Here is a 27,828-nt window from a genome sequence, read left to right as displayed (position 1 = left end):
AAGACAGGGACATATTCCTTGCATTCAATTGACTTTGATTGTACCTTCAAACGTTTCTTTTCTATTTTCTTTTTTTAAGGAATTCAATGTTGAAGTCAGACCTCAGATTCTTGAATTGAGAATGAAAATGGTGAATATGTCCCCTGAGACATCAACACGACCAGAGAGCAGAGTACCACCGAAGGTCATCGATGGCATATGGTAAAGTAACTTGGATTCTGGCACTAGATGTATTTTCTCGATTTTGTTGTGTTTTTAGGGTTCATGTATCATGTATTTCCTTTACTTCATAGTACTGTAATTATAAGGTCATCTAAATATACATGTTACTGCCAAGAAACCGTTTTTATGTATTATAAGTATAATTCAACAATACTCCGAACAAATATCGGACTATTATGTTTTGTTTTATTATGTAAATAATGGTTCCACATTATTTCTAAATGTGTAGCTTTTACTTACCAGACTGAAGATAATAATAAAAAGAATAATCAGTAATCTGTGTGACTTCCATACATAAATAGTAATAATACTGTCCTGATACACCACTTATATCGGCTGTGATGCTCTCTGTTGTTCTGAAAACAATTAGTACTCTGACTATCAAAATACAGTATGTATCAAATATTATGATAATGTGCATTCAAAATAATGCAACACCTTCAGTTTGAAATAGGAACGCAACACTGATTAATCAGTATAGTCGGGTAAGAATCACCACCCGAAAACAAACAAAAACAAACTCCAACCCAAGATAAACAAAAAGCAAAATCAAATCAAGATGTGTATTAACATATGGCCTTTCCCTGCAAGATTGTTGCTATTGTTGGGGAAAGAGGTTCCTGTTTGACCGTGTTGAATGTCAAAATATGGAACCATGTCTGGTAGGAATGGGGCTCTATTTGCTAGAAAACCCTTACTGTATCTCTTGATCGATTTGTAGGTGGCCTATTGAAGGGTTCCTTGTTAACTTATTTTTCGAATGTAAGTCCTTATTTCCTGCCCATCGTCTCAATACCTTCTTATTGTATGTTTACATTTCATATTGTGATTGTTATTATATAATTTCAATGTAAATATTGAATACATATAAGGGAACGTTCAGTTAAATATTCAAATCTTATGTGGAATTTCGTTTCATGTGTGTAATTCAGTTTTAAGGGTATGTTTTGTGTTCATATTATTCTCCATTTCTAGTCTTTGAAATATAACAAATTATGACTTCTGAGAAAACACCTGTCTATTGTGATAGTCAAATAAAATTGAGAATGGAAATGGGGAATGTGCCAAAGAGACAACAACCCGACCATAGAAAATAACAACAGCAGAAGGTCACCAACAGGTCTTCAATGTAGCGAGAAATTCCCGCACCCGGAGGCGTCCTTCAACTGGACACTAAAAAAATATATACTAGTTCAGTGATAATGAACGCCATACTAATTAAAGACTGAATTTACGCTGAAGATGTCTATTGGTTTCAGTTTTGTATTGGAAATGCTGTCTTAATGACGTACATTCGTTTGTATTCATATTCATATTACCTGACAACATATTTATTATCCTCTGTCATATAACAGGTAAGATTTGAAGTGCTTCCTTTTCGACTGATGGTGTAACCTGAAAGGTACATGTGTGTCCCTCCACTGAACTGTACATCATAAAACTTGCTATCAGACCAGGTTCCAGTCATATACGATGGAAAGGTACAAGGCGATACAGAAACTAGGGAAAACAAAGGTAAAGTGTATAGAACTATTTTTGATATATTCGGAAACACATAAAATTCAATGCTAATTGCTTTTTCGGTTAAACACGCAACAGCCATGCTTTCCTATTTCTGAATATTCTTTTGCAAGTTTGGTTTAAATTATAATTGTTTTCTTTTTTTTTTTGTGTGGAGACCATTTTTCTTACTCACTCAAACTGCCGATTTAAGCTGTATTTGTCATATTTATATAAGTACGTCTGAGTCAGTGACAACTCTACAACAGATGTATCCATCGGATCGCCATCAATGATGGTGATACATGGCTGTGTACATAATGTATATACAACTCGTCTAACATCAACCCAACAATGTTAGATCTGTAAATTTGCTTTCGCATATTTTTGGTTCTTCCCTCGCCGGGATTCGAACCCATGCTACTGTGATATCGTGACACCAAATCGCCTGCACTGCAGCCGTCCCGCTAGACCACACGACCACCTGGGCTCGGTTCGAATCCCGGCGAGGGAAGAACCAAAAATTTGCGAAAGCAAATTTACAGATCTAACATTGTTGGGTTGATGTTTAGACGAGTTGTATATACATTATGTACACAGCCATGTATCACCATCATTGATGGCGATCCGATGGATACATCTGTTGTAGGGTTGTCACTGACTCAGACGTACTTATAAATATAATTATTTTCTGTGACTGTATCTTACATTCATTTGTAGGATCCTTTACTATAGATAATTTAGCTGATCTGTAACAATAACATCTTCATGCCTTATATATCATGTACTGCAGTACGCCGCTAGATTAAAACTGACGTGGAAAGGTAACACACGGCCAGCGAAAGCTCTTTTTTTGAGAGCCCAGGTGGTCGTGTGGTCTAGCGGGACGGCTGCAGTGCAGGCGATTTGGTGTCACGATATCACAGTAGCATGGGTTCGAATCCCGGCGAGGGAAGAACCAAAAATTTGCGAAAGCAAATTTACAGATCTAACATTGTTGGGTTGATGTTTAGACGAGTTGTATATACAATATGTACACAGCCATGTATCACCATCATTGATGGCGATCCGATGGATACATCTGTTGTAGAGTTGTCACTGACTCAGACGTACTTATAAATATAATTATTTTCTGTGACTGTATATTACATTAATTTGTAGGATCCTTTACTATAGATAATTTAGCTGATCTGTAACAATAACATCTTCATGCCTTATATATCATGTACTGTAGTACGCCGCTAGATTAAAACTGACGAGGAAAGGTAACACACGGCCAGCGAAAGCTCTTTTTTAGCTCACCTGGCCCGAAGGGCCAAGTGAGCTTTTCCCATCACTTTGCGTCCGGCGTCCGTCGTCCTGCGTCCGTCGTCGTCCTGCGTCCGTCGTCGTTAACTTTTACAAAAATCTTCTCCTCTGAAACTACTGGGCCAAATCAAACCAAACTTGGCCACAATCATCATTGGGGTATCTAGTTTAAAAAATGTGTGGCGTGACCCGGTCAACCAACCAAGATGGCCGCCACGGCTAAAAATAGAACATAGGGGTAAAATGCAGTTTTTGGCTTATAACTCAAAAACCAAAGCATTTAGAGCAAATCTGACATGGGGTAAAAATGTTTATCAGGTCAAGATCTATCTGCCCTGAAATTTTCAGATGAATCGGTCAATCAGTTGTTGGGTTGCTGCCCCTGAATTGGTAATTTTGAAGAAATTTTGCTGTTTTTGGTTATTATCTTGAATATTATTATAGTTAGAGATAAACTGTAAACAGCAATAATGTTCAGCAAAGTAAGATCTACAAATAAGTCAACATGACCAAAATGGTCAGTTGACCCGTTTAGGAGTTATTGCCCTTTATAGTCAATTTTTAACCATTTTTCGTTAATTAAAGTAATCTTTTACAAAAATCTTCTCCTCTGAAACTACTTGGCCAAATTAATCCAAACTTGGCCACAATCATCTTTTGGGTATCTAATTTAAAAAATGTGTGGCGTGACCTGGTCAACCAACCAAGATGGCCGCCACGGCTAAAAATAGAACAAAGGGGTAAAATGCAGTTTTTGGCTTATAACTCAAAAACCAAAGCATTTTGAGGAAATCTGACATGGGATAAAAATGTTTATCAGGTCAAGATCTATCTGCCCTAAAATTTTCAGATGAATCGGTCAATCGGTTGTTGGGTTGCTGCCCCTGAATTGGTAATTTTGAGGAAATTTTGCTGTTTTTGGTTATTATCTTGAATATTATTATAGATAGAGATAAACTGTAAACAGCAATAATGTTCAGCAAAGTAAGATCTACAAATAAGTCAACATGACTAAAATGGTCAGTTGACCCGTTTAGGAGTTATTGCCCTTTATAGTCAATTTTTAACCATTTTTCGTAAATTAAAGTAATCTTTTACAAAAATCTTCTCCTCTGAAACGACTTGGCCAAATTAATCCAAACTTGGCCACAATCATCTTTGGGGTATCTAGTTTAAAAAATGTGTGGCGTGACCTGGTCAACCAACCAAGATGGCCGCCACCGCTAAAAATAGAACATAGGGGTAAAATGCAGTTTTTGGCTTATAACTCAAAAACCAAAGCATTTTGAGGAAATCTGACATGGGATAAAAATGTTTATCAGGTCAAGAACTATCTGCCCTGAAATTTTCAGATGAATCGGTCAATCGGTTGTTGGGTTGCTGCCCCTGAATTGGTAATTTTGAGGAAATTTTGCTGTTTTTGGTTATTATCTTGAATATTATTATAGATAGAGATAAATTGTAAACAGCAATAATGTTCAGCAAAGTAAGATCTACAAATAAGTCAACATGACTAAAATGGTCAGTTGACCCGTTTAGGAGTTATTGCCCTTTATAGTCAATTTTTAACCATTTTTCGTAAATTAAAGTAATCTTTTACAAAAATCTTCTCCTCTGAAACGACTTGGCCAAATTAATCCAAACTTGGCCACAATCATCTTTGGGGTATCTAGTTTAAAAAATGTGTGGCGTGACCTGGTCAACCAACCAAGATGGCCGCCACCGCTAAAAATAGAACATAGGGGTAAAATGCAGTTTTTGGCTTATAACTCAAAAACCAAAGCATTTTGAGGAAATCTGACATGGGATAAAAATGTTTATCAGGTCAAGAACTATCTGCCCTGAAATTTTCAGATGAATCGGTCAATCGGTTGTTGGGTTGCTGCCCCTGAATTGGTAATTTTGAGGAAATTTTGCTGTTTTTGGTTATTATCTTGAATATTATTATAGATAGAGATAAATTGTAAACAGCAATAATGTTCAGCAAAGTAAGATCTACAAATAAGTCAACATGACCAAAATGGTCAGTTGACCCGTTTAGGAGTTATTGCCCTTTATAGTCAATCTTTAACCATTTTTCATAAATCTAAGTAATCTTTTACAAAATCTCCACTGAAACTACTAGGCCACAATCATCTTTGAGGTATCTAGTTTGAAAAATGTGTCCGATGACCTGGCCATTCAACCAAGATGGCCGCCACGGCTAAAAATAGAACATAGGGGTAAAATGCAGTTTTTTGCTTATAACTATGAAACCAAAGCATCTAGAGCAAATCTGACAAGAAGTTAAATTGTTAATCAAGTCAATATCTATCTGCCCTGAATTTTTCAGATGAATTGGACAACTGGTTGTTGGGTTGCTGCCCTCCAATTGGTAATTTTTAAAGAAATTTTGCCGTTTTTGGTTATCTTGAATACTATTATAGATAGCGATAAACTGTAAACAGCAATAATGTTCAGCAAAGTTAGATCTACAAATAAGTCAACATGACCTAAATGGTCAATTGACCCCTTAAGGAGTTATTGCCCTTTATAGTCAATTTTTAACAATTTTCATTAATTTGGTAAATTTATGTAAATTTTTACCAAATATAGTTCTCTGTTACTAATGGGCAAAGTTCATGATAGATATAATTGTAAGAAGCAAAATCGTTCAGTAAAGTAAGAACTTCAAACACATCACCATCACCAAAATACAATTTTGTCATGAATCCATTTGTGTCCTTTGTTTAATATGCACATAGACCAAGGTGAGCGACACAGGCTCTTTAGAGCCTCTAGTTTGAGAGCCCAGGTGGTCGTGTGGTCTAGCGGGACGGCTGCAGTGCAGGCGATTTGGTGTCACGATATCACAGTAGCATGGGTTCGAATCCCGGCGAGGGAAGAACCAAAAATTTGCGAAAGCAAATTTACAGATCTAACATTGTTGGGTTGATGTTTAGACGAGTTATATATATATATATTACGGATTACAAATGTGTTGAGGTTTGTGATTGGATAACAACACAGAGATGTCAGTATATATTCAGGAAACTGCCAGGGTATATACGACGTTTTTATCCCCAATTGGAACCTCAAAAACGTCATCATATCACCGGTTACTATGTGACGTAGTCATAAGCTATCAGACTGTCAGAGGCTCACAGAGGGAAAATAATGACGTGCTTCAGTCAATAATACATTTCTGATACAAAATCACGCAATTTACACTGTTAATACTTTAATTTAATGTTAAAAGTGTTATTATAAATTATACACACACGATAAAATTATGTTCTCAGCAAATTAGAAAATCCTTCGCGTATGCCGAACATATCAAGTTGGTTTTTCAATATATATGTGTTGTCATCAAATACCTGCACTGGAAAATAACATTAAGTCAGGGTAATCCGTAATATATGTGTAATTCAGGTCACAGAAAGGGTATATACTGTGACATTCCCGGCTTAGGGCTTATATCCCCTTCGCCTTCGGCTCAGGGGATATAAACTCTAAGCCGGGAATGTCACAGTATATACCCTGTCTGAGACCTGAATAACATATAATATAACTCGTCTAAATATATATATATAACTCGTCTAAACATCAACCCAACAATGTTAGATCTGTAAATTTGCTTTCGCAAATTTTTGGTTCTTCCCTCGCCGGGATTCGAACCCATGCTACTGTGATATCGTGACACCAAATCGCCTGCACTGCAGCCGTCCCGCTAGACCACACGACCACCTGGGCTCTACATATATATATATATATATATATATATATTATATATATATATATATATATATATATATATATATATATACGTTTATGTGTTTTTAAAACTATGGCTTTCAAAATTTTCATATTTTTATGGCAAAGATGAATAAACTTAAACGTTTTAAACTCTCATTTCTTATGTAATATTTTCATTTCTATTTTTGATGAAATTTGAAAAAAAAAAAAACCAACAACATTGAAATATATTATTAAAAGTTGTTTATTTATCTATTAATGTAAATCTCTTATAGTATTTGAACATTGAGTTAATTGCAAATAAAATACTTTACCCAAAGAATTTAAGAGCACCACACAGTTTATAAATCTCATTCTGCTTCATAACACTAAAAACTACCGAATTATTTTGTTATAGACAACTGCTTTTTTTAATTATAATAATTCTTCATGAAATTTAACACCGGACTAATATCTGTAATGAGTTGGTCATGCGTACATATCGCTTTCTTTTTACTGAATGGAATATATTTGAATGGTTTATGTGGCGATCGATATAACATTAACTTAATCTAGATTGCACTTAAATAAAAGAATGCAAAGGACGTACGCGTATATTAAGTTCATATTAGCAAGTTCCTCTTCGTACTTGTGGCCTGTTATCTATTTTATTTTTATTTCAAATTTGTGTTTTTGTGTCCTTTATAAAACCTTGTCTAATACATAACCTAGTGCCAGTTATACCAATTTACAACCCTTGTATTGAGACTAAAAGAGAGTGGTGTAGATAAAAAAAAATATCCTTGTTTTTTGAAAAATTCCATTCAGACACAAGATTCAAGTTTCCGATTTGATATTTATTTTCACATGACAAAATATGTTCTGGAACACATCATTTACTTTTTGAGTGCGTTGAAGTTAAATCAAGATGCATATTGGAGTTTTTAACACCTTGACTGGCTTTACACGGTCGTCATTGTTCTAGTGCTCCCCATCTATACATATATTTTATATGTCAAAGTGAAATTACTCAAATATATACATTTTCTCCCACTACAGAGTTTCAAAATCAGTAGAAAATTAAAGTGATGGAAATCTTTCAAGAAAAGATTGGAAGAGTAGACTGAATAATTTCAAAATCATATTTAGGTACGGTGTGGACAAAAAAGAACACAAATAAAGCACTTTTGCTGACAATTGCATTACCTGCAGGTCTTTAGAAGGATAAGCATATAATCCACAGTTCAGTCATTACATTTTTGGAAAAACATAACATCTTGACAAACAGTCAGCATGGATTCAGAACTCGTAGATCCTGTGAGACACAACTAATTTCAACAATAGAAGGAATTGCCAAACAACTGAAATCAGGGAAAGATCAAGTGGACGTAATCTTAGTCGACTTTGCATAGGCTTTTGACAAAGTCCCACACTGCAGATTACTCAACAAACTGAACAACTATGGCATTAGAGACGAAAACGTGAAATGGATAAAATCTTTCTTAGAAAAACAGGAAACAACAAGTGGTAGTTGAGGGCTGTAAGTCAACACTGGGAGACGTACTTTCAGTGGTTCCACAAGGGACTGTGTTAGGACCCTTACTCTTCTAAGTATTTATTAACGACTTACCAGAAACAGTACAACATTCAACTGTCAAACTATTCGCTGACGACTGCCTCCTATTCCACCATATCAAGAAATCCCAGGACAAAGCCAAACTACAACAGGACCTTTCAGCACTAGAAGACTGGGAAACCAAATAGCAGATGAAATTACACCCAGAAAAATGCACCGTCATCCGCATTAGCACCAACAGTTAATCCAAAAAAGAGACATACTATAAATTTCATAGCCACACTCAAGAAACTGTACTAACCAGCAAATATTTAGGAGTAAATTTGAGTGAGGACCTACAATGGAAACATCATGTTGACGTCACTGCAAAAAAAGCATCCGAATCCGTCGGATTCCATAGGCGTAATGTTCGAGAATGCAGCAAGAATGTACGGAATGCAGCCTTTATCTCTCTGGTCAGACAAACACTCGAATATGCAAGTGCGGCATGAGACCCTCATACCACTGAGAACATAAACCAGGAAGACTTAAAAATATTAAAATATCATTAGGAAACCAGACTTTAGAATGTGTACAGAACTACACATACTAAGGTATAAATTTTTCATCATCTGGGAGTTTCCAAATAGCAAAGAAAGAACTTTATAACAAAGGAATGAAAGCATATTTCAAATTAAGGAAGACCTTTTCAGTGGAAAGCCCAAAACCTAGTACTTTATTACACATCTATAACCATACAATCCGACCAATCTTGTTGTATGGATCTGAAATTTGGGGTTATATACCACATAAGAAACAAATACATTTGGATAACTTTATATCAAAAGAAACTGATTATCTTGTACTAGAGAAAATTCATAGTAAGCTTTGTAAATTTTCACTTGGAGTTAATATAAAAACATCAAATACGGCATGTAGAGGAGAAAGGTTCACTCCCTACACTGTATTATGTAATAATGAATATGGTAAAATATTGGATCCATCTTATGAAAGATATTGAACCTTCAAATATTATTCTAAGGGAAGCCATAAATCTATCTCATTCTATGGACAAACATAACCAGGAATCTTGGATAGGAAGCATTAAACATATATTTAAATTTCTAGACTTAGAATATCTATTTGTTAACCAGTCAAACTTTAAACAAAACCATATTCTAAAAAAAGTAAAAACATCTTTAACTATTAAATTTAAAGAAAGCTGGTTAGCTAGTTTAGAAAGCAATTCTGGGAAGTGTACTAATTTACAATCTGGCAATAAATTAAGAACTTACAGAAAATTTAAAAATATTATTATGTTTGAACCATATTTAAAAATGAATTCAAAAAAAGACAGGCAAATAATCACAAGATTTAGAACTAGCTGTCATGATCTTGAAATCGAAAGAGGGAGGTATATTGGAAATAAAGCTGAAGACAGAAAGTGTAAGCTATGTAAGAACGCAGTTGAAGACGAACTACATTTTCTTTTAAAATGTCCTGTTCTAAAAGATACTCGATCTCAACATCTATCTAATCTAAACTCAAAATTTTTTCAAGATTATCTGATGAAATGAAATTTGTTTGGATTCTTTCATCTGAAGATTTGTTTGTTACTTCAAACTTATCTAATTTATTGCACTCCCTTTTTGAAGATCGAAAGAAAATTAAAGAAAATATTGTAGTTTGAAAAAAAAAATAGAAGAAAAATATATATACATGTATATAGATAAATATATATAGGAAATAAAATTGATCAGGAGTTGTCTCCCATAGACCTAGAACTATAAAGATTTATGTAATTTCTCCAGGTCACAGTGGCACCCATAACAACTATGTTTTGTCAATAACTTGGTTTATATCAGGTTAATTAGTGTAAATGTGTATTCATGTGGTTTTTTGTTCAAATGTACTTTAATCATTCTAATCATTTTCTGTGCTTTATTTTGTAATTCATTTGATTGTATAGCTCAAATTTTGGGCACCATGATTGGTTAATAAAATTATCTATCTAAACCGCTTAAAACAAGTGCAAAGGAGGGCAGCCAGGTTTGTAACTATTAACTACACTGATAAAACATCTGGATGTGTTAGAGCTATGGTAAAGACACTAGGATGGGACCAACTAGCTAACAGACGAAGTTACCATCGACTCGTCATGCTTTACAAGACCCAGCATGAGCTAGTGGACATTGATGCCAGTTCCATCTTACGTCTAAACGATCGGCAAACAACGCCTATATCAACCACCAGCAAACCAGAGAGTATATAAGTGTTCATACTTTCCACGGACTATACAAGAGTGGAACCACCTTCCAACAGCTACAACTGAAGCGCTGACAATAGAGGGGTTCTGGAGTACACTAGCCAACAATAGTGCACTTCAAAAACCAACACCATAGACAGCAGCCATAGTTTTAAATTGCTGTCTCATTCTCGGTCTAGTGGACTTCTTTTACATTTTTTTTGTAGAAACAAATGAAATAACAAAACAAAAGATTCTTCTTATAAAGTTTATCAGTTATCCTTGTAAGACATAGGACCAACAGATAGAACTGAAGCTATTAAAGAACTTTATTGTAAAAATATATACTTCTTTTATTCAAATGACTTAAATTGTTTAAAACAACCATTTACTAGGAATGAACTAAAACAAAATATTGGTTCAACTTTGTTCTAATTGATAAGTGAACTAATCTAAATTGACTTATTAGATTTATCACGAAATAATAGGCCTTACTTGAATACTTTTTATATTAGGATTGCATGTTTTGTCAATTTTTTTTAGAAAAAAAATATCTTGTTAATCCTTTAATATTAATCATTTATATTTGCACGGAATCACTTTATGTAGTGTATATCAAAAGTAACAGACATTTTCATTTCTATATATCAAATATCTATAATGTGAATTTGTGTATTTCATTTTGAGGTCAAATATTTGTGTATTGAGCCTGTTAATTGAGATAAATAATGAAGGAGCTGTATAATTATGTAAGACTGAGGTTTATTAGTAATGTGATCAAAAGGATGCCATTCAAGGAGATGGGGCTTTGTTGTCTCTGATTGCTTAGTGATTATGACAGTTGTCAATCATGTTGTTATTGTATAACTCTTTAAATATAAAATCAAAAAATAGCCTGCACGTCAATACCTTAAAAGACATAAAAGTTCAGCTATAAAAATATATCCAAATTTTTTCACAGTTTATATGTGCATATATATAAACAGACAAGAGAACTATAGGGAACTATATTTCAGTGTATACATTTGGTAGATTTAGCAGCTTACCTGTGCTACTTGTTTTCAGATATGTAAGTGCCTTATGAAAGATTTGGAACAAGTTCCAATCTTTCCAAAAACTTTAATATTTAAAAAAAGACCATTACTGAGAGTGATTGAGCCAAATAATCTCCAAAGAAATGAGCCAATTTAAATATAACTGCATACCAAATATCATTCATTGTCCTTATCCTATTGGTTCCCTATAAACTGACCTAATCACAAACTAATACCCTGTTGGCCACAACAACACTGAAAACTTTGTCAAGGCAAATGAAAAAATCTTTTTCACAAAAATATTCAATTTCAACTTACTTTACTGACCAAAAAGAAGATATTTAAAAACAAGAATGTGTCCACAGTACACTGATGCCCCACTTGCACTATCATTTTCTATGTTCAGTGGACCGTGAAATTGGGGTAAAAAATATTATCATAGGGAACATGTGTACTAAGTTTCAAGTTGATTGGACTTCAACTTCATCAAAAGCTACCTTGACCAAAAACTTTAAACTGAAGATGGACAGACAGCCGGACAAACAAATCACAGACCAGAAAACATTATGTCCCTCTTCTATCGTAGGTGGGGCATAAAATAGTGTAAAAATTGTCATTCCAGGTAGTATATGTTTACTCATGTTTGTAGTCAACTGCTGATTTGTGCTTTATTGAACTATTTTTACATCTTGTATTTTCTCATCAGTTTGGCTGTTTCAAGTTTCTGCAACAATAAAAAAAGAAAAAAAGAAAACAAAATATGCAAAATATGCAAAAGTACTCATTCATTGGTTTAATACGGTGACAATTTCAACTTCTTCGTAGATAAAGGAAGATTTTTGTTATAGTTTTAACTGGTAAATAAAAGGTGAAGGACACTAAGTGATGAAAATATCTGGAAAGACCATAATGGAAAATAAACAGCTGCCCCATGAGCGCATGATACGCCCGACGTCTTGTGTGGAAGTTTTATGCAATAATTATAAATAGTTTCTAAGGAGTTTTAAGCAATAACCATTTATTGTTTTCGAGACACGGCGGGACATGTGAACCCCCCCCCCCCCCCCCCCTGTTTTTTATTTACAAATATCGCTAAAATAAAATTTTGAATCAAACCAAAAAGTATACAGATCTTTAAATTAGTATAACAAAGAAGTGTGTACAGTTTCAAGCAATAATCATAAATTGTTTTTGAGATACGGCGCGACATGTAAAAAAAACCCTCCCCTTTTTTACAAAATACTCAATAACTCAAAAATAAAATTTTGAGTCATCACCACAAAGTATACAGATCTTTAGATTAATATAACAAAGAAGTGTGTAAAGTTTTAAGCAATAATCATAAATCAATTTTGAGATACGGCACGACATGTAAAAAAACCCTCCCCCTTTTTTACAAAATACTCAAAAACTCAAAAATGAAATTTTGAATCATCACCAAAAAGTATACAGATCTTTAGATTAATATAACAAAGAAGTGTGTAAAGTTTTAAGCAATAATCATAAATCGTTTTTGAGATACGGCGCGACATGTAAAAAAAAACTCCCCCTTTTTTTACAAAATACTCAAAAACTCAAAAATGAAATTTTGAATCATCACCAAAAAGTATACAGATATTAAAATTAATATAACTAAGAAGTGTGTAAAGTTTTAAGCAATAATCAAGAAAAGTTTTTGAGATACGGTGCGACATGTGAAAAAAAAACACACCCCTGTTTTAGTTACAAAGTGCCGTAACTCAAAAAGTTTAAATCTTATTTTCACCAAAAAGTATACAGATCATTTGACCATCATAAGAAACACTATATTAAGTTTCATGAAATTTGGATAAGTCGTTCTCAAGTTACGGTGCGACATGTTTACGCCGGACAGACGGACAGACGGACACCGGACATTTGTATACCATAATACGTCCCGTCAAAATTTTGACGGGCGTATAAAAATGGCCCAGATGAGCATAAAAAATCAAACTGCATAGTAATATATCAATCAAATAGAATATGGAAAATTCGAAAAATCTTTTGAAAATCACATGCGATTAGCCATTATATACCATATGCATGACACACAAAACTTGTTATGAGACTAAATCTGTTACATTATATATATATCTAAAGTCTTTTTGTTATACATTTCTATTTTAGAATCCAAACAAGAGGAAATAAATACATGACAATATCAGCTCCCTGTCTTAGTCCTGAATATGGCAAAGATTCTAGTAAACACAAGTGTCAGTTAGCAAGTTTAATTAATGAAATGAAACAATTATGTTGAAATAATGACTTTTCAATATCACAGCAAAATAAGAATATAATATACAGACAATAAAATCTGTTCCCCATTTCATACCCTCCCTGAACCTGCAGAAACTCAAACCTTCTCCTCTTAGCAACCTCTGGCAAGTTTCCATCTTTCTATATAAAAATGCATTATGGCTACGACACCATAAAATGTAATGCATCTTAGATCTGTAGTTGCAAATAAAAATAAATAAAACATTTAATGAAAATGATTAACAATAACAACAGATTGTTTCCATTGACTTGATATATAATAATGCCATGTTTATGTAGCTTATATCAAGTTTTTCCAAGTAGTGTCCTAATCTCTTCTGAAGTCTCTAGCTCTGATGGTGAAAGTCCATCACTATCTTTCAGTGACTTGTCCGCACCATGTGATAACAATATCTGCACAACCTTTAGATGTTCACAACTAACAGCTGTAAGAAAGAACAATGATTCTCATGATTGCCAATACTTTTCACAAGAGACCAAATGACACAGAATGGAACATGGGGTTAAATCTTAAAATATCAAAGTCATAAAAATAAAATGAATCAGTATAAGATTGAAAGTAAAAATTAAAATCATGCAACATTCAAATTTTGACAAATATGAAATATGGAACTTTACATTGTTATTGAACCAAGAAATCAAGTTGAGGTGAAGTTTACCCTTCAAGACAGACATGTAGAAGTTGCAATGATTCTACATTCCAAATATGGTTTTCCTTAAACTCATTGAACCATAAAAAGTAGGTCAAATGATAGAAGAAACTTCCAACCATTAGGCATCTGTATAATAGAATTTGATTATGCAGTTCTTCTACCTACTGTAATATAAAGTTTCAAACAAGGAGCTAATTTAATTTTTCTGCAGCAATCCTTTGCTTCTCATTCTGAAACGTTAGAATATAAAACTCACCATAATGAAGTGGAGTCTGTTTGTCTTCATCCTATCAATAATAAGATTTTCATGTTTAATAATCTTCAAGATCATCAAATATTTTACCATTTCATTTATAATAAGCAGTAGCTAATTGTGTATGCTGATTAGGCTATTCTTCAATCAATGATTGAAAACAGTATGCTCCTATTCCACGTCAGAATTTACTTATTTTACCCTATGAACTCACAAATTATTTTGTTTCTCAGTCACATGAATGTTGCTTTTGGGTGCTTGTTTAACTAAAGTATTTTAGTCTAACAAATTTGATGTGAATGCTTCTGTTTTCATAGCCGGGGATTTGGGGGTACTGCACAACAAAGATTTTGCAAGAACCCCAGGCTAATAAAATCAATCACAAAAAAAAATATCAAAAAAATTGTTTTAAAGTTATCTATCCATAAACTAAAAGCAGATTTATTGACATATTCACTTAACTAGATGTGTCAAAGCGACACAAATGGCCCAGTCTCAAAAAGTTGAAAAATCTGCAATTTCAATAACACATATATGCATGTGGACACAAACATGATGGTAGTCTCACATAACAAAAATCAGCTTGAAACCTGGAGGCGTATAGAAAAATGTCCTTATAACTGTGATTTTCAACATTTTTCAAAGTTGTAAACCCTTACTTTTCGCAAAAATAAGTGGAGCAGAACGAAACTTAAACTTGATCTGTAACTCATTACGGTTAGCTCACATACAAAAAATCAGCCAAATATCTGAAAGCATTTAGAAAAAAGGTGTGTATAACTTTATCAAAGTCCAAACCCTGTAATTTCAGAAAAAAATTAGCAGAGCGGAACAAAACTTAAACTTGAACTGAAACTCATATTGGTTAACTCACATGACAAAAATCATCCCAATATCTGAAAGCGTTTAGAAAAAAAGTCCATATAACTGAGATTTTCAACAATTTATCAAAGTCCAAAGCTCGTAATTTCGGCAAAAATTTGCAGAGTGGAACGAAACTTAAACTTGATCTGAACCTAATCATGGTTAACTCGCATAACCAAAAATCAGCCCAATATCTGAAGGTGTTTAGAAAAAAAATCTGTATAATGGTTTGTTGCGGAATGACGGAATAATGGAATGACAGAATTACGGAATGACGGAATTACAGACAAGGTAAAACTATATGGGGCCGAAAACTTTGTTGCAGGGCCATAAATTATTTAAAGATCAGTATATTACTAAGAATGAAAATGTTTTTGATATTACATTTCTTGAGCAATTTCAATAATTTCTAAAAAGACAATAAAACTTCTTGTCCTAAACAAATATTGGACACTGGGGGTTAAGCAAGAAAGAATTACACTTCTTACACATTCATTCCATACAGAGATTAGAGAAACTGAATATTTCTTAAAATGGACTAAAATTTCCTTACCTGGATATCAATATTTGCCTTTTTATTAAGTAGACATTCTACCATTTCACTTAAACCTCTGTCACAAGCCCAGTGCAGTAAGGTCATTCCCTGCAATTAATTTGTCAAACAAATACATATCAACATGAGACTTTAGTGAGCCAGGATTAAGATTAAACAATAGTTAACAGTTATGTTTAACTTCTATTGTACTGTTGTATTCTTAAAACCTTTAAACTTAAAATAATACATTTTCACATATATATCCAATAATATCTAAAAAAAACTGTGAAAGTCTTTTTGAACCTTTCGGTCTATAAATATTTTTATAATGATACTATTGATGATTATGCAACATGCAGTGGTCAACAGTCTAAGTCTAATAAAAATTGATTTTGCCATGCATTGTGATCAATATACTCGAAACAATGATATAACAGCACTGCTATATCATATCAAAATAACAAGTCATTTGACTACGATCAATCTTCATTTAATAAAATATGTATGAAACTGTCATGCTTTGTTGATATTAAAGTCTTAACAAAAAAATACTTTTTTTTTTTTTTTTTTTTTTTTAAATGTTATAATATTTTATTTGAATTTTACATTTGTTAGAGATACAAGAAGTACCGGTACCTTATCCCGGCCTCGTTAACATTAGTATATAGCATTTTATTGATAAGTTAGTACTTGTTAGTGCACAATATGTATATATAGTAATAATGACATGTATGTAACTGAATAGAAATATGATAACATGGTGTATAATAAATTCTAATTTATGAAATTAATTTAATTTTTGCTGCAACCAGATTATGGAATTTTTCGTATTTGCCTTCTTTATTTATCAATATTTCATGATATTGAAGAAATTCTTTTTTGAAAATTTCAAACATATTAATTTGTTTTGTTTTTTGTTCGGATATATAGTATCCTTTGTATACAGTAAAAAGAATAATTGTAATTAAATCATTAATACTGTAGTAACTTGTATCGTTTATTTTGTATCCGTACAAAAGTGATTTAATTGATATGATGTGATGTCCTATTTTAAGTTTATCAAGTAAAAGTTTTATTTGATTCCAAAATGATTTCAGAAATTTGCATGTTAAAAAGTAGTGCTCATAATCTTCGATGACATCACAAATATTACATAGCGGAGTTTTAGTTATTTTCCAAGAGAAAAGTAATTGTTTGGTTGGTAAAATGTAGTGCAGAAATTTCCATCTTAACATTTTGAATTTATTATCTTGTATATAGTAAGAGATATAATTTAGCATTTGTTGTCTTTTGTTTGTGTTGTTTTCCAAGATAAATATGTTGTCCCATTTTTGAAATCCGATTGGTTTTTCATAATATCTATTTAAGAGGGAGATGTAGATGTCTTTGGAGGAAATGTTTTTAAGTGATACCATTTTCCCTTTTTTATCTTTAAATTTATATTCGGAGTCAATGGTGACTTTTGTTTTTAATGATTCTTCTTTAGTTAGCTCTTGTAACCACTGTTTTGGTATTGCTTTCATTAATTTAGAATATTCTGAAAACCAGTTAGCATGACAGGAAAGTTTATCTAAGATCATGTTTTGATTAAATTTTCCTTTATTATCAATAATGTCATTTAAAAAAAGAATTTTGCTGTTTATCCAGTTTTTGAAGATGAGACATTTACCGTTTAATTTGATATTTTTATTGCCCCATATAAGCTGCTGTCTTATTTGTTTATATGATAGATGATCCAATTCCTTTTCAGATTTTGTATTTATCCATGATTTGATTATTCTTAAGTAAAATTGTGGAATTAGTTCTTTCAGTTTATAGACCAAATTAATATTGGTAAAATTCATTTTAAATATAAGGAATTCTTGTCCAAATTTATCAAAATAAAATCTTGGTAATACATGTACTTTCCAATTGGGTGATAGATCTTCGTTGTCGATGAGTTTTTTTACCCAACTAATATTTATCGCTTCTAGATATTTATCTATGTTTATCATTTTAAGCCCGCCAGCATGGTAATTTTTACTTATTATATCCCTTTTAACCTTTTCAGATTTATTATTCCATGTAAAACTGTATATTAATTTTTTAAATTTTGCTAGGTATTCGTTATCAATTTCGCTTACAGATGCAACATAAGTTATATTCGGTAAGATTAATGATTTAACAAGAGTTATCTTACCTAACATAGTTAAATTTCTTTTATTCCAATCTTTAATTATTTTTTCAGATTTTTCGTATTGTCGTTGCAAGTTTAATTTTTTACACTCATTTTTATTAAGTCCAAAGTATATTCCCAAAACTTTTATAGGTTTTTGTGTAAAATTAATGTTTTCAACTTTATCTTTGCAGGACTTTAAATTGCCGAGCCATATTCCTTCTGTTTTATTTCGGTTAAGCTTTAGGCCTGAAAGTGATCCAAAAATTTCTATAATATTCAGAGTTAATGACACTTCTTGTTTTGAATTTAAAAATAAAGTGGTGTCGTCTGCAAGCTGGCTTAATTTTAATGTATGGGTTTTATTATCTAGTTTAATTTGAAAACCTTTAAAATTTTTATTTTGTCTTAATCTACTAGCTAAAATTTCAACAGCAATTACGAAAATTATAGAACTCGCGGGACACCCTTGACGGATTCCGCGCTCAATGTTGAAGGGTCTTGAAATCCAACCATTATTTAATATGCAACCCTTTATATCTGTGTATAACGTATTTATCCACCTCAAAAGAGATTCCTGGAAGCCAAATTTCTTTAAAGAACAATACATAAATTCCCATTCTAGCGAGTCAAATGCCTTTGTGAAGTCTAAAAATAGGATAGCTCCATCTACATTGAATTTTTCCGAATAATCTATAATATCTTGGATTTGTCTAATATTAAATCCTATATATCTGTTTTTTACATAACCGTTTTGATCACTATGAATGATTTTATGCAATATTGGTTTCAGTCTTTGTGCAAGAGAGTATGCTATAATTTTGGTATCTACATTTAGTAAGGTAATTGGTCTATAATTATCTAAATTTAATGGGTCGTTTTTCTTGTATATAAGGGTAATTAATCCAAGTTTCTGAGAATTTGTTAATTCTTTTTTTTCATAGCAATTATTAAAAACATCTACAGCAAAGTTTTGTAAGTTTGACCAGAAAGCTCTATAAAATTCAATTGAGAGACCATCGATACCTGGTGTTTTATTAAGTTTCATTTTAAAAACAGATTGTGTACATTCCTCTATTGTCAGGTTGCCGTCAATTTCATTGCCTTCTTTTGTACTTAATTTGTAATTTATTTTAGTTTTTTCAATATAATTTTCAATTTCTGTTAGATCAGGGTTAGTTGACTTATATAAATTGACATAATAATTTCTCCCCGTATCTAATATTTTGCCTTGATCTTCTGTTATTTCTCCTTTACTGTCCCTTATAGCAGTAATGTTTTTCCTTGTTTGTCTTGATTTTTCTAATCCCAAGAAATATTTTGTATTTTTTTCGCCCTCTTCTATCCATTTAACTCGTGATCTTATTTGTGCCCCTTTTATTTTATCTGAATATAGAGTTTGTAGCGTTTCTTCTGTTTTATTTATTGAATCTATTATATTTGGCAAATTATTTTTTCCATCCAGGTTGTTATCATGAATTTCATTCAAAAGTTTAAGTTCTTGTTCTAGTTTTGTAATTTCATCTCTTTTATGTTTAGCTTTTAATTTACAATGTTCTATAGTTTTCTCTCTTACTTCTATTTTAAAAAGATCCCACAAAAAAATACTTAAGAAAAATTCTTTAAAATTCAGTTTAAATTGGCTTAGTAGTTCAATTTCATCAAATGTATTCAAGATTTCAAAAATCATATCTTCAGAAACCTGTATTTTGTTCTCTTTTCTATATATGTGATTGAATTTGTGCTATGCATATTCAGTACTTTAAATAATACAATTATTGATTACTAACTGCATCATCTAAGCCATTGATGTCATTATTTTCACTTTGCAGTATTCTAGACATTTGGTTAATGTCTCCTTCTTTACACCAATCAAACACTGTCTTGTTCTGATTGTCTAACTCTGGGTCTGTGTTAGACATAGTGCTCACTGATACCCATGATGATCCACCACTAGGTTGCTTATCATCAATAGTGTCCATCTGTAATAAAAACTGTTTTTAAGATTTTTTTTATCGATATTCCTTTATAAAAAGAAACTTAATGGATTCAAATTTTGACTATATCTATCACTTCCAGCTAATTAAAACCATCAATGACACTTGATGATCAGAAAACATGGACCACTGTTGAGAATTAAATGTTCTATCTTTGAAATTAATTTCACAATTTATAAAGAAATAGGATTCACATTATAATATTATTAATATTAATAAATAAATGAAACTAATTAATAACATGATCAAAATACAACTCCTGGAATCATTTACATGGTTGTTATTCATCTTTTATAATCGACTATCTATCAAGCTGGATAACCAAAGCATTGCTATATTGCTATAATGATATTCACCTCTGCTTCCCATCCTGGGTAAAGTGAAGTCATATGTGAAATATATTCCAACATGGCCATTTCTCTTGGCTTGTCTCCAAGTCTCTTCCAAGCTTCCCTATATTACAAAAAAAAGTTTTTTTATATTTTAATTATAACCCCATTAAACACAATGTGTATACTAGTACTCAATAAACAAGAATCTGTGTCCCCTCTCTCAATAAATTTAGATGTTTGGTGAACAGTTACATTTTGGTTAAAACAGATTTGGTACAGTGTACATGTATCTGATACAAATCATTAAGAAAATTTAAGTATAAAGACTAAAGTAAGAAGTTGTCTGCTGGTCTGGTAAGCAAGCAGTGGTGACATCTGTTATATATGTCAGATAATAGAAAGATAACTAATTTATGGTTTTGCAGTGTATGCAATATTAAAGATCTCAATCTAAACAAACATGATGTTCTTTTATGCTTGCAATTAAAAAGTTAGAATGACATTTCAAAAAATGTTTTGTTACTAGTAAAAAAATTGTATACAGGGGAAATTCTGAAAACAACTATTTGGAGGCCAATGCCTCGGACATATAGCAAGTTATTTGATCTCTTGATTTGCTAGCAGATCTAACAATTATACAGTTTACTTTTAAACAGTACAAAAAATCAGTCAAAATGTGTACATACATTGTATATCAGTAATTTTTTATTTGTTTCATCATGTTTGGCTCTTTTTTTCTATTTTGACCCTTTAATTAATAAGTTTTATACATTTGTTTAACATTTCTTAAAATTACCATTTCTGTTTGCCTTGAAAATCAAACATCCCTGGCTTTTTGGAATTACATTGTCCTTCTGTTGCCTACAAGGGAATTGGAAAACTATCACATTACTATCATGACTAAATATTTATTTTGAACGCAAAAAGTCAATTCAACAACATTGATGAAACCAGCAAATCCTTGGGCATGTTGGGCTGTCAATTTGCTTCTTAAAAATTACATGTACAGGCATTCACATATGGTTATCGATAACTTCTTTTGTGTAATCTTTATGTTGTTTATCTTGTCCAGTGACAATTCCATAGTCAGTCAGGGGTACTACTTGTACAAGTAATTTTTATTTACTTGAAGAAGTAAATTTAAATATATACATGTACAGTTATATTAAAATTCGTCATTTGCGAAAAAATTTTGCAAAGAAATATGTATAACGATTTATTTTCATCCATCTTCTTTATTTACTTTTTTCAGGTTTCTCAGACTTTACCTGATCAGACAATACTCGGAATTCTCCTTGAGCTTGTTAAGATTTTGACAGAAAATCAATATTCAGCTGATTGCATTTTATAGCTACATGTATAGACAACAAAGGACTAATTAATAAAGGTGTTGATTGTATTGTCTGACAAAATGATATAGTTAAATGGCCTCTGTCACATGTCACATAAAGGATGTATTAAAACTACTTTGCGACACAGGTGTTCGAAGCAAACTTTTGATGTAATAATGATAGTCCAGAAAAGAAAACTGTTGTTATGACGAAATATGTTTAAAAGCAAGAAAAATCTCCGATTTAAACTTTATCCTTTGACTTTGATATAGATAATTGATTGGAGAGAGTACTTTAAAGTGGTTTGAGTGACATAACGTGTTTCAAGCATAGTTTTACGTCTCAACTTTTTCATTTATGATGGTCTTGAAAAGAAAACTGTTGTTATGAAGATATCTATTCAAAAGGTTGGGAACTGCTCCTCGAAGAGGAGTTACCCTTCAATGTATTGACTACACCTTAAATGAGGGATCAATTTCAAGTGATAAAAGCTTTTGTTTTGTTGTAAAATCCACTGCTTAGACCAAAAGGGCACCTATTTTTTCTTTTGAAGACACTTTCCCAAAGAACTGTACATCTTTCCGGTATTATATGGTCAAAACATGTCTAAGAATTTTGTTATATTCCGGGACTGATATCTTCTTTATTATCAAAAGTAAGTGGCCTCCTCTTTTAGAAAAGTTGTTCAAAATATAATGATATTTCCTGCTTTTAGGTTTAAAAAAAGTTCCTTCTTTTTAGAATTAAATGCTTAGTGTTTATTCATTACAATGTAGACTCTAAGATAAGTTTCAGAGAATAATTATAGACAACAATGGGGCAAACGCATCTTATTTAAGAGGGGCTAGAAAAAAAGGAAAATTTTAAACGAAAAATATATTTATGTTACATGGTTACTTGGTGAAAAAAAAATAAAGTGGCGAAAAGTATATTGATTTGGCGAAAGAGGTGGCGAAAAATATAATTGACCCAGGGGAAACCCTGGCTAAAATTAAAATTTCAGGTGTCATTCAGTCATTTCAAGTGTCATGGATAATGACAGTGACATTCAGTCATTCCAAGTCTCATCCAGATAATGATGGTGTCATTTGGACATTCGTGTTAACCATCACATAATTCAGTGGGATAGACAACTGTGGAATCATATAACATCTGATGATCATATGTAATACAAAAATTTGGGGCTGAGTCCCATTTCTCAGAAGATCATAGAGATGCGTCAACCTTACTGTCTATAAAGGGATAGCTAAAAACAACATTACAATACTGTTGTCAGGTCATTGAAGATTGCATATTTTGGCTTTAAACATGTTAAAGTTTAATATTGATTCACTTATAGGGTCTTTGCATTGGAACTAAACACATTTATTTAAAAAAAAAACAGTTGTTGGCATGACACAGGTTATGTTCTTCTAATATATTTTATGATAGTATAATTCTTAACCCCTAACGGGAGGGATTGTGCCCGATAAGACATAATCTTTCAATCAGTTTAATTGAGGTCTGGAGCTGGCATGTCAGTTAACTGCTAGTAGTCTGTTGTTATTTATGTATTATTGTCATTTTATTTATTTTCTTTTGTTACGTCTTCTGACATCAGACTCTGACTTCTCTTGAACTGAATTTTAATGTGCTTATTGTTATGCTTTTACTTTTCTACATTGGCTAGAGGTATAAGGGGAGGGTTGAAATCTCATAACATGTTTAACCCCCGCCGCAATTTTGCGCATGTCCCAAGTCAGGAGCCTCTGGCCTTTGTTAGTCTTGTATGATTTTAATTTTAGTTTCTTGTGTATATTTCAAAGTTAAGTATGACATCCATTATCACTGTACTAGTATACATATTTTTTAAGGCTTAAAGGAGCCAGCTGAAGGACGCCTACGGGTGCGGGAGTTTCTTGCTACATTGAAGACCCATTGGTGGCCTTCAGCTGTTGTCTGCTCTATGGTCAGTTGTTGTAGCTTTGACACATTCCCCATTTCCTTTATACATTTTATTGTAAGACAAGTGATGAAAACTGTCACTTTATGTTTCATGGAATATAAATCAGTTTTCAGCTTTTGTTTTGAACCATTTTTTCCGAATGTTTTGTACGTTTTTTGATTAACCATATAATTTAGCACCTGTTTGTATCGGGCATAAAAATATAATAGATTATCGCCATTCTGAGATCCAGCAACGTGTCGAAGATACTTCGATGCACCCTCGAATAAATCTTTTATATCTTCTTGCGAACAATCGCCGAATTCGTCTGCCATGATGGCGATTGTAAATTTGATCCGTTAACGGGTTTCATTTCCGAAAATACTAAAACAAATACTACAGTATCCGTAAGGAACCCGGATTTAAAAAAAGTCAACTTAAACATCCATATCATATTTGTATATTTTTTTCAATGACATTGTTTTCATGCTACTTTGTTTTAGCGTGTTTACGTATTTTTTTGTTAAAATGAACTTCAATTACCCTAATCATTTTTTTTTAATTTGTGTGTGTCACGTACAGTACTAATTCATTTTATAGTATTGCTTACATTTTGGACACCTATTAAAAGTCCTTTTTTGTTAAAAAGAAATATATCGCCTATCTTATCATATTGTTCACTTTAAAAAATTCAAATTTTGGTATTGCAAGATTGATTTAAAGTTACCTTTTCAAACAACCCTCATCACTAGCAAATAAAAACAAACAATACTTATACATGTAATAGAACAACATAATTATACAAAGATGCAATCTTGAATATGTCATACAAGAATGTTTCGAAACATTTTTTTGATAGGGGGTGCAATATATTGTCTCTCCTGTTACCATGTTCAGAATAAATTTTGGGGTTATTTGGAAAAGGTTTCGTTAAAAATTGAAGTTTGTTTTTCTTAGCCAATAAGATGGTTTTCAAGAGTAAAAACTTCTATATATATATTCATTCTGTGAAATAATAGATTGTTTGCCAATTTTCCATGTTGTACTTAAAAATGCCTTTAAAAATTGGTTTAGGGTTGAGATCTCAGAAACATGTTTAACCCCGCCGCAATTTTGCGCCTGTCCCAAGTCAGGCCGAGCCTCTGGCCTTTGTGTGTGTTAGTCTTGTATGATTTTTGATTTTAGTTTCTTGTGTATAATTCGGAGTTTAGTATGACGTCCATTATCACTATACATATTTTAGGGGCCAGCTGAAGGACACCTACGGGTGCGGGAATTCTCGCTACATTGAAGACCCCTTCGGCTGTTGTCTGCTCTATGGTCAGGTTTTTGTCGCTTTGACACATTCCCCTTTTCCTTTCTCAATTTTATTTCAAAGGTTATAAAAATAACAACCAGAAATGCAAGTCTATGACAGCAATATATAATGTTCCGCATTTTCTCTTTCTTTCAAATAAACCCAACATCAAGTAAATCGGATCCCTCACATGTTGGTTTATTTTTTGTCTTTATTTTGTTGGAAACAGGAACGTACGTTAATGATATATCACTATATTAAGTTCTTTCCTGTTACCCTTTTTGTCTAACCTGTTACCGTTAGTTTAAACATATTTATTTATAGTGGATTGGGAAACAAGTTTTGCAACTTATATTAATCCTTTCCACTTTGCGGGTGCGAGTGCTGCCTTGTAGCGGCATTAGCCTACTCTTTTTCGAAATCTACAAGGGTGTCTTTAACGTGCAAGAGATATGGCTCTCTCTTAACACGGTTCAGCCATTTATCGTCCCCTTCCGACGGACTATCATCGTTTCCTCAAGACCATACTCGCAAATGGTGTCAAGGGAGAGCCGAAAATTGAGTTCCTGAAATTTTCATCCCAAACGGGAATTGAACCAGGAACCTTTGTGTTAGTAGTCCGATGCACTAACCACTACACCACGGCTCTGTTAGCAGTATTGCACCTGTAAATGCTAAATTGTAAAGATTAAGACCTTTTTTATATGTTGTTCTATAACATGGTTATGAAATAACTACTCCCTTTGATGAAGTGATGTTTTTCTGCTGTGATTTTGGTTTACAACACGTTAAATTGCTTTATTTTTAGTATAACATTGATGCAATTAATCAATATGTTGGTAACAGCATAGACATGACAAAAAAGTACCCCCAATTTTTGTTTACTAAATGTTTTGAAATTTCTGTTATCTTCACTGTTAAGCAATAACCGTGCTGTGTTTACTGACTAGTTCAATAGGAGAACAATTGAACGGTTGATTTAAGTAGCGGTAACAGGATGGACATGAACTTCATGTACGCTTATTGAATTTAGTTTGTAGAAAAAATGGTAATAAAGAAGCTACGATTTTTCGTTAGAGTTATTATTATCGTTCTAAGAAAGTCCCTTATGTCGATATCAAGGCGATCAGAAAATAGCAAAAAAATCATCTGAAATGTGTTACTCTGACACTGTATGCACATGAAATACGCAAAAATCGGCCTTAAATATATTTTAATCTCATCAAAATAGATATAAATCGTGCTTATTATTAATGTCCTGACTCGTAAATCCTATAAAACTTTCATATTAACCCTTACAGCTGCAATTTCCATGAGAAATAAAAAAAAATTAATAATATCATTAACATTGACTTTTATGCAGGAAAATAACAAAATATTTGTGATTTTATGATGTGTTATCCATGTAATCATTCGTTCCATGTTTTGTCCAACTTAATTCTGTGGTTTTAAATCAACGTTGTAGGCAGTTTTAAAATGTTTACAATATTTTACTTGTGTTTCTGATGTTTTATATGTGTAACACCATGTTGATGATTATATCGAATGACTGCATTTATCCATACATTATATTTAAAAAATACCAACAAAACCCACTAAATATTATTTATTTCTGTGATTCAAAGAGTAGTCAAGCGATAAAATACGGAACTCGGTAAAATTACATACATTCTTATCTTTAAAGTCATAAGAAACGAGTGACCGGTGAACAATAATGTTTATCCAAAAGTCTTGAACCAATGCATGCATATAACATAAACTTAGTCTTCTGTGCACGATTTTATAATATTTTGCGCAACCGTATCTTTTGATCGTCATATTTTTTCTCTCTGTGTCTGTCATGATGTGATAATATGGCAGCTACTTAAATATCGTGTTTAGAAGCCGAAGTTTACCAATTGACACCTTATAGTAAACAATCAACAATTAAACTTGGATATTGAGCACTTGTTTAACATGTACAATCAGATAATAGCTTATTTTAAGGACAGATCCATGCGTATTGCGATTACCGGATTTTTACGTGTGGGTCACGCTGATGTCACTTTGCATACGGAAAATATATCGGAGAATTGCTTCCTGGGAAGCAATTCAAATAAAGTAAACTTCTTCTAAATATGAACAAATTAAAGAATTTTCTTCAGAAAAAAGTATATGTACATAAACTACAACGTCTGACTACAACTATCCAAAAATTCACCCCCCCCCCCCAAAAAAAAAACCCAAACAAAACCAACCACAAACAAAAATAAACCCCAAAAAACCCCATGCAAGTACATTAAAAGAAGTTAACAAAAGTTACATGTGGTCTTCGAAGATTTACAGAATGTGATGTATAGTATGACCATTGTTAACACTGAAAGCCTGGCTCTTAATAAAGTACAACTAAGTTGTTTCCTTGGTTGTTTCTGTTGATGATTTTTAACTAAACAAATAATACCGTTATCAATGTGCCAGTAGTATACGAGACTTCATTGTTAAAACATTTTTGTTGCATTCCGATTTGAGCTCTATTAAATTCTTGCCATTACAACCCTTATAAAGTTTTAATTCTTTGCACTTCACAAGATCTTTCATTTTTCTTTTAAGAAATTAATACTGATTGATATGACTA

The 27,828-nt window shown here is 32.3% G+C and overlaps 1 protein-coding gene and 1 long non-coding RNA gene across 2 annotated transcripts; both read right to left on the bottom strand.

Annotated features, from left to right (window-relative positions):
* Positions 1-461: 461 nt before the first annotated feature.
* On the bottom strand, positions 462-7,522 carry LOC139504616 (uncharacterized). The gene is made up of 3 exons (XR_011659319.1): positions 7,080-7,522; positions 1,542-1,722; positions 462-578 (listed from the first exon to the last, which is right to left on the bottom strand). It is a non-coding gene; the product is annotated as an uncharacterized lncRNA (long non-coding RNA).
* Positions 7,523-13,808: 6,286 nt separating this feature from the next.
* LOC139504617 (acyl-CoA-binding domain-containing protein 6-like) lies at positions 13,809-24,285 on the bottom strand. The gene is made up of 7 exons (XM_071294665.1): positions 24,118-24,285; positions 21,459-21,523; positions 20,687-20,783; positions 20,124-20,315; positions 16,197-16,286; positions 14,783-14,813; positions 13,809-14,298 (listed from the first exon to the last, which is right to left on the bottom strand). The coding sequence occupies exons 1-7, from the start codon at positions 24,250-24,252 to the stop codon at positions 14,159-14,161; spliced, it is 750 nt and encodes a 249-aa protein (XP_071150766.1). The 5' UTR covers positions 24,253-24,285; the 3' UTR covers positions 13,809-14,158.
* Positions 24,286-27,828: the final 3,543 nt, after the last annotated feature.

The sequence above is a fragment of the Mytilus edulis genome, unplaced genomic scaffold (assembly GCF_963676685.1).
Source record: "Mytilus edulis unplaced genomic scaffold, xbMytEdul2.2 SCAFFOLD_1086, whole genome shotgun sequence".
In the NCBI taxonomy this organism is placed as follows: Eukaryota; Metazoa; Mollusca; class Bivalvia; order Mytilida; family Mytilidae; genus Mytilus; species Mytilus edulis.
This window is presented reverse-complemented; position numbering and strand designations above follow the sequence as displayed.